The 16,750-nt window shown below is 37.8% G+C and overlaps 2 protein-coding genes across 2 annotated transcripts in view; one reads left to right on the forward strand and one right to left on the reverse strand.

The window, feature by feature from the left end:
- Positions 1–5,065: 5,065 nt before the first annotated feature.
- Positions 5,066–9,073, forward strand: LOC126713471 (leucine-rich repeat receptor-like tyrosine-protein kinase PXC3). Its single transcript, XM_050413224.1, has 2 exons — positions 5,066–7,889; positions 8,509–9,073. Exons 1-2 carry the CDS (start codon positions 5,285–5,287, stop codon positions 8,814–8,816), a joined length of 2,913 nt encoding a protein of 970 aa, XP_050269181.1. The 5' UTR covers positions 5,066–5,284; the 3' UTR covers positions 8,817–9,073.
- Positions 9,074–9,414: 341 nt separating this feature from the next.
- LOC126713473 (dihydrolipoyllysine-residue acetyltransferase component 5 of pyruvate dehydrogenase complex, chloroplastic) overlaps positions 9,415–16,750 on the reverse strand; it is a 7,632-nt gene continuing 296 nt past the window's right edge. The window contains exons 1-6 of the mRNA XM_050413225.1: positions 15,969–16,750; positions 15,064–15,255; positions 14,881–14,968; positions 10,222–10,292; positions 10,029–10,112; positions 9,415–9,944 (exon numbers count right to left, since the gene is read on the reverse strand). The exon at positions 15,969–16,750 is cut by the window's right edge and continues 296 nt beyond it. Of these exons, the coding sequence (XP_050269182.1) occupies positions 9,840–9,944; positions 10,029–10,112; positions 10,222–10,292; positions 14,881–14,968; positions 15,064–15,255; positions 15,969–16,750 (1,322 nt within the window). The 3' untranslated portion in view covers positions 9,415–9,839. The remainder of the gene's footprint in view (positions 9,945–10,028; positions 10,113–10,221; positions 10,293–14,880; positions 14,969–15,063; positions 15,256–15,968) is intronic.

Raw genomic sequence — 16,750 nt, forward strand, 5'->3', positions numbered from 1 at the left:
GGAAACCAAGTACTAGTGCAGACATTGGTCTCGGACAGAACCTAAGGCTCGCATGGTCCTCGGACCCATGCTAAAAGGTAAAACCCAATACCGACAAAACCCAAGCCTCGGACTCATGCCTCCGGGAAAAATCAAGTGCATAAGATAAAACGTATAAGTCCTGAACAAAGCCCAGGTTTGGCAAAGTCCTCGGACTCAAGTTTCTTTGGAAGTCAGCCGCCCTAATGAAGGGATTTTTTTCGGCTTAAATAATGGAAAAGGTTAATGCTCACGCCTCGTGGAGATGGCAGAGCAACCTAATGATCGTCAACCTAAGGAGGCCATTCATCCGAGGGGTAACATGTCCTCGGATAAATACTTCTCACACCTAATCGAACATTTGACACCCATCACTGCTAATTTTAAGATAAGTCTCATTCCTTACTGGTCGGACTGTTATATTGAATAATAATTTTGTTAAAATTATCGTGGCATCATTTTATCAACGATTACTTCGTCCTTAGTCATTATTGATTCAAATGCTATACTATTATGCCGAGCAGCGCTTTCGCATTTGTTAGAATATATAAACAAGACATAAGAAATAGAGTAACACTATCTTTTATTAATATGAAAATTTGTTACAACGTACAAGGAAGGGCTTAAACAAGCCTATACAAAAAATGAACTGCTAAAACAATAACAATATTTGTAATACAAATAAGTAAACCATCAGGTGTCTTTTGAATTTGCCTTCAAGGTCTTTCTGAAATCCATGCCTCAGTACTGCTCATATCAGGAGAAGAACCTTATACAAAAATAATGAAGGACAAGGAAGAAGAATTGGAACACATGGAAGCACTTCAGCAAGCTCTTGTTGCTGAAGAAAGCAAGGGAAAAAGAAGATGGAGGACATGAGCGGGAAGGAGGAGAAGAAGAGTGAAGCAATGAAAAGAAAGTAAAAGGAGCAAAAGAGGGAGAAGGGGAGCCTAATTAGGTATGCTCATGAGAGAGCAGATGGAGATGACAAGGGAGGTTTTCGACTCAGTCACACCAGAAATGGGGTATGACGAGTCCCTGCTTCGGATTTTGGCTAAAAGAATGGGGAGACAAACCTTGAGTCTCCACCATCCTTGCCCCGACCGAGCCATCTCAAGTTTCGTTAAGATATGGTGTTTCAGGGAAAGGAGGGATTCATTCATGGTTGATCACTATGGTGGACGTGTTATCAAATGAGGAATAACCAGAGGGAAGAGGCGGATTCTGAGAAAAGTCTAAGGGATCCGCATATGAGAGAATCACCTTCTTATCTTCTCTCTTTATATAGGGGAAAAAGACGAGGGTACGTGACACGTTCCGATCCTCTAAGAAATCTGCTAGTAAATGCAAAACCGTTTCGTTTCTCCAAGCCATCCTTAACCGATAGAGTTAAGAGGCCTCGTAAAAAGAAGACATTAAAAGCGCACTACGGCTATCCAAACGGAATAAACGCCTCACGCGTAAGTCAAGGGAATTGTCACGTAGACCGGCGCATTACTTGGGGAGGTGAAAAGTCGCTGACGTTGATCAAGGGCCGAACTTAATGAGCCGCAATAAAGTCTCGGTATTATCAAAACCCACCTTTCCAACCGAAGAGTTGGATAGCAGGGTTTTGAGGGGCTATTGTGGGGCCCGACAACAGATGGGCCAGATCCACCTATTCACGGGGATACTTAAGGCCCAAGCCGAGGAGGATAGTAGTCCCAGCCCAATAAACGCAAAGCACTAATGGGCCATGGAAGCCGCCGAGGAAGGTACAGCCCTCGGTTAGCAGGGCCCTCGGTCCCAGCCCTCGCTGACGTTGATCAAGGGCCGAACTTAATGAGCCGCAATAAAGTCTCGGTATTATCAAAACCCACCTTTCCAACCGAAGAGTTGGATAGCAGGGTTTTGAGGGGCTATTGTGGGGCCCGACAACAGATGGGCCAGATCCACCTATTCACGGGGATACTTAAGGCCCAAGCCGAGGAGGATAGTAGTCCCAGCCCAATAAACGCAAAGCACTAATGGGCCATGGAAGCCGCCGAGGAAGGTACAGCCCTCGGTTAGCCCAGAGCTACACTAAGGAAAGGGACAAAAGTGGTATAGGGATAATCTTGTAAGAAATCTAAAATATCTAGGAAAGGCTGCCCATATTACCTGCCCTAGACAGAGCTTTGCCTCTCACAGAGTCGTGTTTCTTTGGCCTACTCAACCACTCCCAGCAACTCAGGTCTGAAACTGATGGGACAGGTGTCAGTCTTGGAAAGTCCGACCCTACACGTGGACGAAGGAAATTGAATGCATGCTAATATAAAAGGAAAATATACAACCTAAAGTAAGGGGGATTTCTTCCGGAAAGAAAAAGACCTAAAGGGGTGAACACCTCTAGATCATGCATGAACAACTCAACAAAACCACGGCTGAGTAAACATGACTTAGCCTTTCGACCCCACTCTCTACAAATGATATTGTACGGGTCCATTTACGTGTGAACCCAACCCTATTGTGGTCCAACGCGAATCGTGTCCCTACAAATATGAATTTTGAAAATCTAACCAATGGATTATATGTTCTTTATTTTCTTAATATGCATGTCAAATTTCTTTATGTTTTTAACATGCATATCAATTTTCATTCAAATCGGGTGTTATTTATTATTTGATCAATAAACTTATTTTTAGTGCATAATTTTTTATCGCAAAAACTTATGTCATTGATGACATAGCTATTGATTTTTAATCTTCTTGAAATTTTGCAAGCATGGAGAACATAATAAGAACATGCAGTCCAACGAATAATTTTTAAAATTCACATCTAATAAAAAGATATAGGAGGAATTAGTTTGGAGAGAAACTTTTTCCTATGCAATATGTGCTAAATGAGTAGTGTACAACATGTGCTAATTATGTGATACACTAGCTACAACCTTATGTAACTGTTGCTACAACATTGGTTTATAGCAATCGTTTTTGGAACCAACACTAAAAAAAAAGTCGAAAAACCCAGTTTTTTTTGTAGTATAAACATCCCCTTAAACTCGAGATGGCATGAAGGAAGCCAAGTTGAATGTGAAGATGGGGTCACAAGGACAGCCTAAATGCAAGTGAAGGCTACCCTACAAGAGATAATGACTAATGAAATGATAATCAATCTTAATGTGCTTAGTGCGCTCATCAAAGACATCGTTATCAGTAATGTGGATGGCACTCCAATTGTCGCAATGCATAAGGGCATTCAAGGTCTAGGGAGCACTTATATCCATTAATTAAGAGCCATCAAAACCATAGAAGATCAAACGTAGTATTAACAGCTTTTTTTTTTTCATATCCAAATTGATATTTTCTAGTACATATTCAAAATTAAAAATATTGAAAATAAAACACATAACTTAATAATGAATTAATATTAACCAAACAAAGATTATTTTTATATAGAGAATTGAATATTATGCTTAATGTATAAAATTTAACAAAAAGAGATAATAGTTTATTATCTTTTAAAAAAAATGAGTTTTACTTTATCATGGAAAAGCCGAAAAGGTGATGTTTGGTAGATTATATTAAAAATTTATTGTGTGGGATATTAATGACTTAAATATTGAAGTCTCAACCTATTAGAAAAAATTTACCATAAATGATGATTTGTCACACTTACAAGTTGCAACATTGTTTATTTAAACAACTCCGGCTTTCAATTGACTTGGATTTATATTGACTAATAATTTGAGAAGAGGATGTGTGTGAAACTAGAGTACGCATGGCCAGAAAAATAGAGTCAATAGCCACCTAGAATTGACCTCATCCCAAGTCACAAGCATTTATTTGAGACTTTGAATACACACGTCTGAACTCCGAAAATTTGTGTTTGCTTCACTTCCGAAAATAAAGTCCGATTGTCTCGTATGAAACCTCTTTCTTTTGGTCTGTGGCAGTGAGAAAGATTGCAAAAGGAAAATTAGAGTGACAGAGGTTAAAAAAAAAAAAGAGCAGAAACTTTTGTTTTGTTTTTTTTTTTTTTTAATTGGTCGCCAATTACGAAAAGAAAATGCTAAATCTATTAGTAATTGGTGAACTTTAATATGGACAAAATTTTGCTCCAGATTAGTTTGAGACTATTTTTTTAAAATTAATAACATTACGATTTTTAATATTATCTATGGATATTATTTAAACAAGTTACAAGACTCATTAAAAAAAATTATGTGAATAAAACTACACAAATAAATGGTTTTTTTATTTGTCACATTTTAAGTTGGAGGAAAATAATTCTAAATAAATGTTTGAATTATTTTTTAGCAACACACCAATTCATAAAGCCTATATAATAAAATTTATTAATGTCCCTAACCCTAATGTCATTTATAATGAAACATGAAAAATATTTGGCTCCAATCATGTTTGAAGTTATCTTAATTCGACCTATTATGTGACAATTGAAAAGACTATCTAGATGTAGTTTTAATCACATGACATTTTTAATGAACATAGATAATCCTGTAAATCGACACTTAATGAGTTGAAAAAAAAAAAAAAAGGTGGGAAAAGCTTTAAAAAAAAAAAAAAACATTATACAAGATATCTCTCCCCCATTAATTGGGAAATGGAAAATATGCAAATGTTGGTAGGATCCCGGCTTCCGAGTCATTCCCATCTACGCGTATTTGAATAATCTTCTTGTTCCAGTCAAGCATGGAATGGGCTCCATGCCACAGACTTTTTAGTTTTTACACACCTTGTGCCCCATGGGAGGCTGAAGTAACAACAATTCCAATTCCATTTCCAATTCCAATTCCAAAGAGAAACTATTGTAACCTCCTCCAATCAAACTGTGTTGAGAGTCAAAGTCCAAGACTTAAAGTTTGAGAGAAACAAAAATGAGAACCCCACCACTTTGAATAATTTGAAAAAGTCTCAAGGACAACAGTCTATTCCATACTTATTTTTACAATTATCTAACGTGGCTGAGTGACAAAGAAAAAAGGACGGATATGAAAACAACAGACCATCAATCAAAATATGCCACTTATAAACAAAATACTAAGTAAATTACTTAACAGTTTACACTCTCTGTTAGTCCCGGTCTTCTTCTGCAGTCCAGTCAACTGCCAACCCCAAAGACACGCCAACATCTTCTTCATGTTCCATTTCCCACAAATTTCCTTGCCCCCAACCGAACACAAAGCCCAAGAATCAAGAACCCGTCTCACACTCTCAAGTACAGTAGTATATTTTCACTTTCCTTTCACCTGAAACCAAGTACTAGGTACTATATATTACTCCAATACATGCATATACATCTAATAGACCAAAAACCAAAAAAAAAGTTCAGAACCAACAATTCCCAGCTCGTAGCTAAAATGAACAGATATGAGAAAAGCACCCTTTTGTTCCTTTTCTTCTTATTATTCTGTCCTATGGTTTTCTGTCAACTATCCTCAAAGCAAACCACCATCATGTTTAATGTTTCTAAGCTCATCAACAAGGCTCACTTATGGGATATTACCAAAGCCCCATGTTCGTGGCAAGGAGTTACGTGTAGCTCAGGGAATTCCTCCGTAACCAAAATATCATTATCTGGGATTTCTCTCAATTCTTCAGACTTTCTACCTCAGCTTTGCCAGATAGATTCTTTGGAGAGTCTCGACCTCTCCAAGTGCCAACTGCATTCAATCCCAAATGAATTCATCACAGCTTGTGGTAAGATTGATGGGCTCAAACTCTTGAATTTTAGTGAAAATAGATTGTCTGGTTCTCTGCCTACTTTTCTTGGTTTTGTTGGGTTGGAGTTCTTAGACTTGTCTTTCAATACGTTTTCTGGAAACATTAGCTTACAGTTAGATGGATTGGTTTCCCTCAAAAGTTTAAATCTTAGTGCCAACCGTTTCACTAGCCTTATTCCTAAGAACCTTTCCTTGGTTTTGGAACAGCTTCAGCTCTCTGTGAATGAATTCCATGGTACGATCCCAGATCGAATCATGAATTGTTTGAATTTGACTTTGATTGACCTAAGTCAGAATAGGCTTTCTGGTACTGTTCCTGATAGTATTGAAAATCTCGCTAAATTGGAAATTTTGATTCTGTCTTCCAATAACTTTATTGGAAAAATTCCAAAAGGCCTTTCATCTATCACAACCCTTTCACGTTTTGCAGCCTATCAAAACCACTTTGATGGTACAATTCCTAGTGGTATTACAACAAACCTCAGGAACTTAGACCTTAGTTTTAATAATTTAAGTGGGTCGATTCCTTTAGACTTGTTGTCACCACCAAAATTGCAGACTATAGATTTGTCTTATAATTTGTTGACCGGACCTATACCTTCAAAGATATCTGCAAAGTTGATCAGGCTGAGATTGGGAAGCAATTATCTTAATGAGACAATCCCTTCATCAACATTTGGAACACTTCAGAATTTGGTGTACTTGGAGCTGGAAAATAATAGCTTGACTGGGTTAGTACCTCCGGATTTGGGTTCTTGCCCGAATTTGGCACTGTTGAGTTTGGCAGTGAATAACCTGACTGGAACATTACCGATACAGTTGGGTAATCTTAGCCATCTTCAAGTTATGAAGCTTCAATCCAACAAGCTGATTGGAGGAATCCCAATTGAAATTACTCAACTCCAGAAATTATCAATATTGAATATCAGCTGGAATTCGCTGAGTGGTTCAATACCTTCTACAATTTCAAACTTGGGAAACCTTACCAATTTGAACTTACAAGGCAACCAATTCAGTGGTCCAATACCCGACACTATTAGCAGAATGAATTCTCTGATAGAACTCCAGCTTGGAGGAAACCAACTCAATGGTAGGATTCCAAATATGCCAGCAAAGTTGCAGATAGCTTTAAATCTCAGCAGCAACAACCTTGTAGGGAGTATTCCAATGACTCTTTCACAACTTACTGGATTAGAAGTTTTGGATCTCTCAAACAATAGCTTATCAGGAGAGATACCATCATCTCTAACTACAATGACGTCTTTAACACAGTTGATACTTCGTAACAATATGCTCTCTGGGGTTTGTCCAAAATTTAATCCACATGTAATGCTCAATGTAAGTGGAAATCAGGAGCTTATTGTGATGAATGACACAAATCAGACACCATCAATCACACAACCAGCCAAAAAGGGAAAATCAGTCGCTACAGCATTATTAATTGGGTTTGCAGTGGCTCTTTTTGCTGTTTTGGTAGTAACATGGCTTGCCATATCAATCTCAAGGCGCTATTACAGGGTTAATGATGAACAATTACAATCACCAGAAGATCTTCCGCTTCCTCAGGTCCTCCAAGGCAATATATTAACTGCAAATGGAATCCACAGATCAAATATCGACTTCACCAAAGCTATGGAAGCAGTTGCTAACCCATCAAACATCACACTGAAGACTAGGTTTTCTACCTACTACAAAGCTGTCATGCCATCCGGATCAAGCTACTTTGTCAAGAGGATTAACTGGAGTGACAAGATATTCCAGTTGGGCAGCCACGATAAATTCGGGCATGAGCTGGAGGTCTTGGGGAAACTAAGCAATTCAAATGTCATGACTCCTCTAGCCTATGTTTTGACAGTCGACAATGCTTATCTGTTCTATGAATATGCACCCAAGGGCACCCTTTTTGATGTTCTTCATGGTAGCTTGGGAAAGGCTTTGGACTGGGCCAGCAGATATAGCATTGCAGTTGGAGCTGCTCAGGGTCTGGCTTTTCTGCATGGATTCAACTCCTGTCCAATACTACTTCTTGACCTATCAAGCAGAAACATCATGTTGAAGACCCTCAAGGAACCTCAGGTCGGAGACATCGAGCTCTGTAAGGTGATTGATCCCTCAAAGAGCACTGGAAGCCTTTCTATGGTTGCTGGCTCTGTTGGCTATATTCCCCCAGGTCAGAAACTCTTTGACATCTTCTTAGAGAACTATATTTCTAAATCATAAAACAGCCATACATAAACCTGATGTTGCACGTTTCAATCCTTTTTTAAGTCCTCAATTATATCATATATTAATGCGCGCAGAATTTATATACTGTTTCCTTACAATTAAATTCAAACACATAGATGCATTGAATTTAATTTTCTTTGGGAAAAATAACTTTGTATCGTATTGGTCAATACAATTATGTGTTTACCACCGCGTACCCTTGGTGCGGTGGTCACTCTATAAGTATAAGTATTTGTGGGATGTGGGGGGCAAAGGCCGCGGTTTAAGTCTCCAGGAGGGAGCTTGACACATATATACACTTAGATTAGGTTAGAGTAAAATTTCTATCTTGTATCAAAAAATAAATAAATTATGTGTTTAAATTTAATTAAAGAGCCTAAGACACAGTATCTAAGGAAAGGTATATAAGTCTTATCCCATATTAATTTGTTTTGTCAATGACAACATATTCTTCTCCCCCAACATGCATGCCCTTCCCCATTTTAATTCGTTTCTGAATTTGGATAGTGAAGTCAACTTGTTAGTGTCTAAACCTCACAAGTTATTTGTTTGGTGGCTGGCAGAGTATGCTTACACAATGAGGGTAACAATGGCTGGGAATGTTTATAGCTTTGGGGTCATACTTCTGGAATTGCTGACAGGAAAGCCGGCTGTTAGTGAGGGAACCGAGTTGGCCAAATGGGTTTTAAATAACTCAGTCAAGCAAGATAAATGGGATCACATCCTTGACTCTAATGTCAGTAGAACATCACTTGCCATTAAAAGTCAGATGCTTGCAGTCCTGAAGGTTGCTCTTGGTTGTGTGAATGTGTCACCAGATGCAAGGCCCAAGATGAAGAGTGTGCTACGAATGCTCCTCAATGCAAGATAAAGCATAGCCCCATGAGATAAATCATCTCTAAAAATGAAGTTCTATACACAGTTTCCACTATAATATTGTAAAAAGGAAAAGCTTCTCTTTCCATACAAGATATGGAAACATTTTGAAGTCAACCTGCATGTAGAAGTAGGAAATTTATAGTTTTTTTTTTTTTTTTTAATTCCTTTTGCCTCGGCATTATGCTCCCTTATAATGTATAATAGATATATAGCAAGTATGGCTTTGAGATTGACCAATAGTTTTACTTCTGTTCATCTTTCAACCCTGCAGCAAAGAGACCAGAAGCACCAAATATACACTTTGATGGACTGTAGACCTGCAAGACTTTATACTAGAATGAACTTTATATGTCGAAAATGCACAGCTACTCTATAGATCAGGTTTGACATTGGGCAATTTCACAACAGAATTTACTTTTCTTTAGTACAAAATAATCCATCATATGTCACACTGAACTATAGATATTTACATTAACAACACAGTTCTAGCCTGGTACAGTTGTTGAAATATAACACTACAAAACAAAGCAAAACTGAATGAACAGATAACCATCCTCTCTGCTATAAAAAATAAAAAGGTTCCCTCTCTCTTATGGATGATTTCTGCTCAATCTATTTATTCAACTTGAAGAACATTACAGCTTAAATCTCTAAAGAGGTACAGGCTTCAGCATACTATCACAAGGTATATATGCTTCGGCAGACTAATGAAGAATATCTGATCACAACATAACAATGAAGAGTGCAATTTACTAAATAGGACAACAATAAGCAACCAGCATTTATGACAACATGAAAGACAAAACTGAAAATGTTTGAAAAACCAGATAAATTATATTAGAGAACCTAGAACTCAAATAAACCTTGCTCTTCAAAATTCTGCTCCAGTTTTTGAACAGAGCGATTAGCTTCTAAATTTCTCTCAATGAGCCTATGCAACCACAACAAGCCTTTGGTGTATACTAGGAGAATAATAATTAGACGCTTGGAAGGCCATTTGACAATGAATGTGAAACTAAAAGGTAAGATCTTTGGGTTCCTCTATAATGTTTGCCAAAGTTTGCAAGAATGAAGCCAGATCAGCACCGTAGATTACACGATGATCTGCCGTAACATTTACCTGTACATATTGCATGTTCCCAGTGTAAGAATTCACAAACTAACTCTAACTTGTCATTAAAAAATTTAGTTTTCCATTTGTTACCTGCATTTGGTTCTTCATGCCAATCCTACCATCCTTGGTAGCAACAACTGTTGGCTGAGATGCTCCAACAGCCATTATTGCTCCCTGCATCAATTAAATCCAACCATAATATCAACTAACAAATTTAGAAAGAGAAACTCAGAGAGGAAAATGTTTATATATGAGTTTAAAAAATTAATAAATATAGACTTACAGTTCCAGGAGGTAGAATGGCATCAAACCGATCAACACCAAACATCCCAAGGTTAGAAAGAGTAAAAGTACCTACAGAATCATAATATAGCAAGTATCGGCTTAGTTTGTTTGAATGAAGGCAAGCAATCAATGATACTTAGCTAAACTAAATTATGGGATAACATAACCTCAAAGTATCAAAAACTCTACAAAGCATTTATTTAAGAAAATACATCTCAAGTAAGCAATTCAAGATAAATGGTGTCACCAATCAGTGTCACAAGTTGCAGAATATCATATATCAAAGTTTAATTGAAACATAAAAGTAATAATTACAAGCTGCAATCTTACAAAATTGTCTCATTGTCAAGCATCCATAATAGTCGCAAAAACTGATACCATAACTCAGGTTGTGGGGTGTCAAAAATCCATATGATCGTGTAACAAATTAAGATTCCTACAATCCATCTAGCTGAGGATTTTGCAAATTAATTGGTGAAGAAGAAGATGGTAAATTAGGGAGCCTGAATCATGCAAAAGCAGAGGAGTTGGTGGTCAGGAAATCCATCAAAATTGGGCTTTGTCTAAGTGCAATGTGGAAGACTGACTGAGATGAAAAAACAACTGAAAGGAGGACAGTAAAACTTCCCACTTACACGCAATACCATCTACCCCCCGGGCAGCAAACCAACCCAAAAAACCAAAACAAAACAAAAGAAGGAAGGGGTAATATTTCTCCATAATGTTGCTCCACCATGCTGTCTGCTGCTACTGATTCTATAAACCGAAAGAAACATTAGAAACAGGCAGAAATCAGGCTGGGGAGACCCAAGGCTTGCTGCCTCTCAGTATTGAAGATATGCTTGGCCATTTACTGACTTAGACTCAACCCAGGCTAAGTTTGAAAGCCTGAAATTGAGTTAGAGTTGAGGTGGCTACAAAGACATGCTAACCCATCCCTGAAAACCTAATCTCAGTTCTGGCACTTAAGGCAGCATTACAAGTCATTTGCAAATTCCATTGCATATAGCACCAAGCAGTTAGTTAGCTGGTAGTCATGGGAACTAACTATAGTAATTTGCTTGAGCACTACTTGAACAATGTGAAGAACCATGACACTACAGACAGTGAATGAACCACCAACTTATCATTCCAACCAGCAGAATACACAGGATCACCTAGGAAGTCTGAGACTTCCAGAGTCCAGCCAGAACTTGATACTCATTGGCTATTTCTTTGAGTTGAGTGTTTTTTGGGCCAAATTCATGTGGACCTATGCCTGAACCCATACCATACACGATGAACCAGGAACCATAGATACTTCAATAGTGCTGAAGTATCCAAATCCAACATGCATGGAACACCAATATAGCTTGAACAAAGCAGGACAAATATCCCATATGATATGGCTGAGAAACGGTCAGAATAATGTTTTCTTCATAAAAGGAGGGGTTTTAAATGCAATTTTAAAATTTGTTGGGATCAAATTTTAGAAAAAGGGATCTAACTTCTTTATTTTGAACATTGGAAGGACATAGTAGCAAATTGATCAATGTTATATTGTTCTTTTGGGGACATTTATATTTAATGTATTTTGAGGATATCTATGAAAGCTAAATGCAGATGATAGTAACTTTATATCCTATATATGTGTTTTTCTATCTATAGATACTTGGATATTAATAATTGTTATTTAACTTCTAAATCAAAATTTTAATATAGTATAATACACATTTATTGATTAATAAATTTAAACATTTCCCAATGATGCATGAAAAATTGGGGGAATTTATCTACGTGTACTTTTGGTAGGTTAAGATTTAGAAGGATCTGTGCATCTAGAGTTTAGAGTTGTACACAAGAAAGGATTAAGGCACAAAATTGGCTAGATTTTGATGTGCCTTTTATGGCTATTTGATAGGGAAAGTACATGCCAGGGTTTTATGGTTTTGATAGGTAGAGGAAGGGCTTAAATTTGGATTTTAAGGAAGAAGGAAGAAAGAGAAATTTATAATGTTGTATGGGTTGTATGAACAGTACCCATAAATACAACAAGAAAGAGAAGAAAGATAGAAGAAAAAGTGAGGAAAAAGAACAATTAAGGCCAACATGCCTCAACACTCATACACTACAATCTTTATTAATCAACTTCATCTATATATATACACACACACATATAAAATACACACATATATAAGGACTCTTTCTTGTACTAGTAGTATTAAGATTCCTTTTTTTGATAAGTAGTAGTATTAAGATTCCTACTTTGACTAGTAAACTAAAATCCTAAAAAGGTAATAATTAATAAAAAATAAAAGCCCTAAGACACTTAGGACCTCCTAGGAAGTTCTGGACTCAACTAAACTACCAAATTACCCTTAATTCAAGGGGTGATTTTGCCCCTGAATACAAAATTGACCATAACTTGTTAAATAAAACCCCAAATTAAAAATTATTTTAACCCTAGAACACATATAACTAAACCTCTAAAACCACACGACTTTTACTTCAATTGGACTTCACATGTGGGTCCCATAAAATAAATCTTTAAAAAATGATTTAGCAAAGTAGTAACAAATTATTCCACGGCGCACCACCCAACCATATTGTATCCTAGTTTTACAAGAATCGTCATATCACCAAGTCAACATTGTATCATATCCCCATATCATGTCCTAGTTTTGCAAGAATTGTTATATCACCATATCAGTATCGTATCACATCTGTATCTCATGCCGGTGTCAGTGCCTCTTAGATGATGCAAGACACCCACTCCTCTCCACCCAAAGTTGTTCTTCCACAACCAAATAATGCACACAAACACAAGGTTTGATTCCCTTATATAGGAGAATTTAAATTTCCAAAAGATTAATTCTCTAATCTAAATCAAGAAAAACATAAAACTCAGATTTTACATATAACAGTCAAGTTGAATTATCAAAACTTTAAAAGTTCTTAAGACTGTTAGTAAAAATCAAAAGGCAGAAAAACTATTCTATTCATCCCTGAAATATAGTTCATGTTTTATTTCTCTCCCTGAAAATTTGAAATGTCCCTCATTTTGTCCTTCCATCAACTCAAGTTAAGTTCTTTTTTTTTTTTCTTTTTTAACTTAGAGAATGCATATTTTAGAGCCGGAAATAGAACATGGACTATAATTTAAGGATAAAAAGGATATACTTTTGGTTTTTTTTTTTTTTTTTTGATAAGTTACTTTAGGTTCTATTTTTGTTCCTGAAATATTATCCAGGTTCTATTTTTGTCCCTTTCATAGAACACATCAGCATCTTATGTACTTGATTGTTATATGTCATGTATACTTGGGTGAATCTTTTTTTATGATTTGAACAATATTGTTGCATTGCATTAAGCATACAAATAAATAATAATTGTCATCAACTGGCTTTTTCTCCTTCTTTTTTTTTTGATAAGTAAGAAAGATATATTATAAAAGCTACCTCATGAAAACACAAGGCAGAACAGAAATTACAGAGAAGGAAACAAACAAAAAGAGAGGAGAAGAATAAAAAGAAAACAAACGGAGACAACACAAAGCAAATTAATTACAGAGAAGAGAACTAAGGAACATAGGGATAGAATCACTAGAGGTGAGTCCCCAAGCCCTAGACCAATCAAAAAGAGAACCACTAAAGTAAGCGAGCAGCTGGTCATCAGACTTGTCCCTATCCTCAAAAGTACGCCAATTACGCTCCCTCCAAATACACCACATTAGGCACAACGGAGCTAGATTCCAAACGCCAGAAGAATGCTTTCCAAACCAACTCCACCAACCTAAAAGCATATCTGCAACAGATCTTGGCAAAACCCAAGAAATCCCAAAGGATCTAAAAACCATGCTCCACAACAAATAAGCTTTGTCACAATGGAGAAGCAAATGATTCACCGACTCCCCATTACAACGGCACAAAATGCACCAATCTACAAAATCAAATCCTCTATACCGCAAAATATCTCCTGTAAGAATCTTCTCCCAAGCCGCAGTCCAAACGAAGAAGGAGACGTGAGTAGGAGCCTTAACCTTCCAAATACCTTTCCAAGGAAAGGTAATAGGCAAGGAGCTTCGGAGCTTATTGTAGAACGAGCGGATGTCAAAAACCCCTTTCTTCGTCAATTTCCAAACCATGCGGTCTCCTTGCTCAGATTGAGGTAAGTTAGAACCCATGATTTGAAGGAAATCATCCACCACACCCGTCTCCCAATCATTTGGATTCCTAAGTAAAAGAACCTTCCAACTTCTCCGCGCCTCGGTCCCCAAACGTTCAAGAGACGAGGCCACCGAAGCCTCTCTATTAGAAGCAATCCCGTACACTACCGGGAAAGTGTGATTTCCCACATAGCCTTCTCTTACAATTCAAAAGTGTGATTTCCCTCGCAATCTCCACCCGTTATTTCTAATCTCTCCATAAATTATGAAAAATCTAGCCGAGATTTCAACAAAATGCCCCTATGTATAATATTTTGAATAGTTGCTTATATATCAGTCCAAAACCTTACACATGTGAAGGTCTTTTACTATGAGAAAATCAAACACTTGACAAAATTTGGAAGAAAGCATAGCCATGTAGTGGAATGTAAGTGATACATGGAACGATAAGTTCTTCACATAGAGACATCTTGTATGGATAAATAAGTATGCAAAAGCACATAATAAGCACACCTGTATTATATTCCTGAGGCTGTAGCTGCTTGGCCCGGGCCTTATCAACTAATTCCTTCCACTTTCTTGACAATGAATATATGTCGACCTAAAATATACATCAAAGTATACCCCATTAAAATTAAGTAACAAATTACATCCAGAAAAAACCAACAGCGCAACCAAAAGTAGATTAACAAGAACCTTATCAGCATCCTGAAGCACTGGTGTAATTAACCCACCATCCATAGCTACAGCAACTGCGATGTTGATGCTACTGTTATATGTAAAGCTCTTACCATCTCTACAACTAGAATTCACAACAGGATGTTTAGCCAAAGCAAGCGCTGTTGCTTTTGCAAGCAACGCTGTCATTGTTACTCCCTTTGACTTGATCTAATGAACATAATTTAAGCCAATGATTAATAATCAGATAGACGTTAATAATAATATAAATATAAAATACACTGTTCATCAAGTATCAAGATCAATCTTAAGCAAATGTAATAAATAAAAATAGAATTGCATTATCATGTTAAACACCCAAAATTAAATTTCTTGTTAACCTTCTTATCAATCAGGAAGACATTCTCAAGGAGCAGCTAAATGTATATAGATCAAATTCTAACAAAGTAATTACAGAGAATTTTCAAATGTTGTGGCTAAATAACAATAAAACAAACAATTGAGCATCGTTTTAAACTTCCCAACTACTAAGCTATTCACACTATCTCATCTCAGAACTTCTTAAGCAGCAGATGACCGAAATCAAAACGAAATGACGTTAACATTCTAAGCATTCAAATTTACATAAAAACAAGTACGAATCTATTTACGATTTCTAAGCCAAAGTTTGCTAGTATTTCTTCAAAGGGTAAACTTAAGTACACTAGTACAGTTCCTTAGATTCCACAATTAAATTCAAATTCAAACACATAGTTTCATTTGAATTTAACTGTCCTTGGAAATGATAACAACATTTATGCTTCTTCGAATGATGCAACTATGTGTATCTAATGTATTGCACATAAAGAACTCTAACTAATACTATACCAAACACAATTGCAAATGTTAAAAAGAAGAAAGACTCGGAAACTAAGCATGAATACCTTCTTGTAGAGAGCATCAAGAGCATCAGTGGTGAAAGTGTATCCCACTCTGAAAGTGGGCACTGCCAAACTCTCGACCATGTTCCTACTCACCGCACCCTGCATTGTTGTAAAAGGCACCACCGTCCCCAACTCAATCCCCACGCTCTTCGCCGCCACGGACGCTGCCTCTGCTGCAGTGGGACCCACAGAAACAGCAGCAGCCGCCGCCGCGGCTTCAACATCTTTGGCCACAACTCTCCCCGATGGCCCACTCCCCACCACTCTCCCCAACTCCACCTTCAACTCCTTCGCCAGCTTCTTCGCATACGGCGACGCCACCACCCTCTTCCCTCCCTCCGAAGCCGGGTGCGTGGACAACGACAACGACAACGACGCCGCCTCCTTCACCTGCGGAGGAGCCACCGCCGCCGCCGCTACCACTGTGGGACCCACAGTTTCCGCCGCCGAATTGGTTGTCTCAGACGACGACGACGACGATGATGATGATGATGGGGATGTTGATGCTGCTTTTGACTTGGCGTCGGCGATTTCGGCTTCGGACTCGGCGAGCAAGGCGATGGCGGAACCAACGGGGGCAACGCCGCCTTCGTCGACCATAATGGCGGCCAAGTAACCGTCGTAGAAGGTCTCGACGTCCATGTCAGCTTTATCGGACTCGACAACGACGACGCTCTCGCCCTTGGAGAGCTTGTCGCCTTCAGACTTCATCCAGGAGACGATCTTTCCCTCAGTCATGGTGGAGCTCAACGCAGGCATGAAGATCTCTCGGATCTTGGCGA

Source organism: Quercus robur, chromosome 2, assembly GCF_932294415.1.
Source record: "Quercus robur chromosome 2, dhQueRobu3.1, whole genome shotgun sequence".
NCBI lineage: Eukaryota > Viridiplantae > Streptophyta > Magnoliopsida > Fagales > Fagaceae > Quercus > Quercus robur.

What these genes read in the sequence shown, in the direction of transcription:
- LOC126713471 (XM_050413224.1), top strand. Translation starts at nt 5,285, where the DNA reads ATGCATATACATCTAATAGACCAAAAACCAAAAAAAAAGTTCAGAACC. An exon ending in TGTTGGCTATATTCCCCCAG is followed by an intron (nt 7,890 to 8,508) that starts GTCAGAAACTCT and finishes GGTGGCTGGCAG; the next exon opens with AGTATGCTTACACAATGAGG.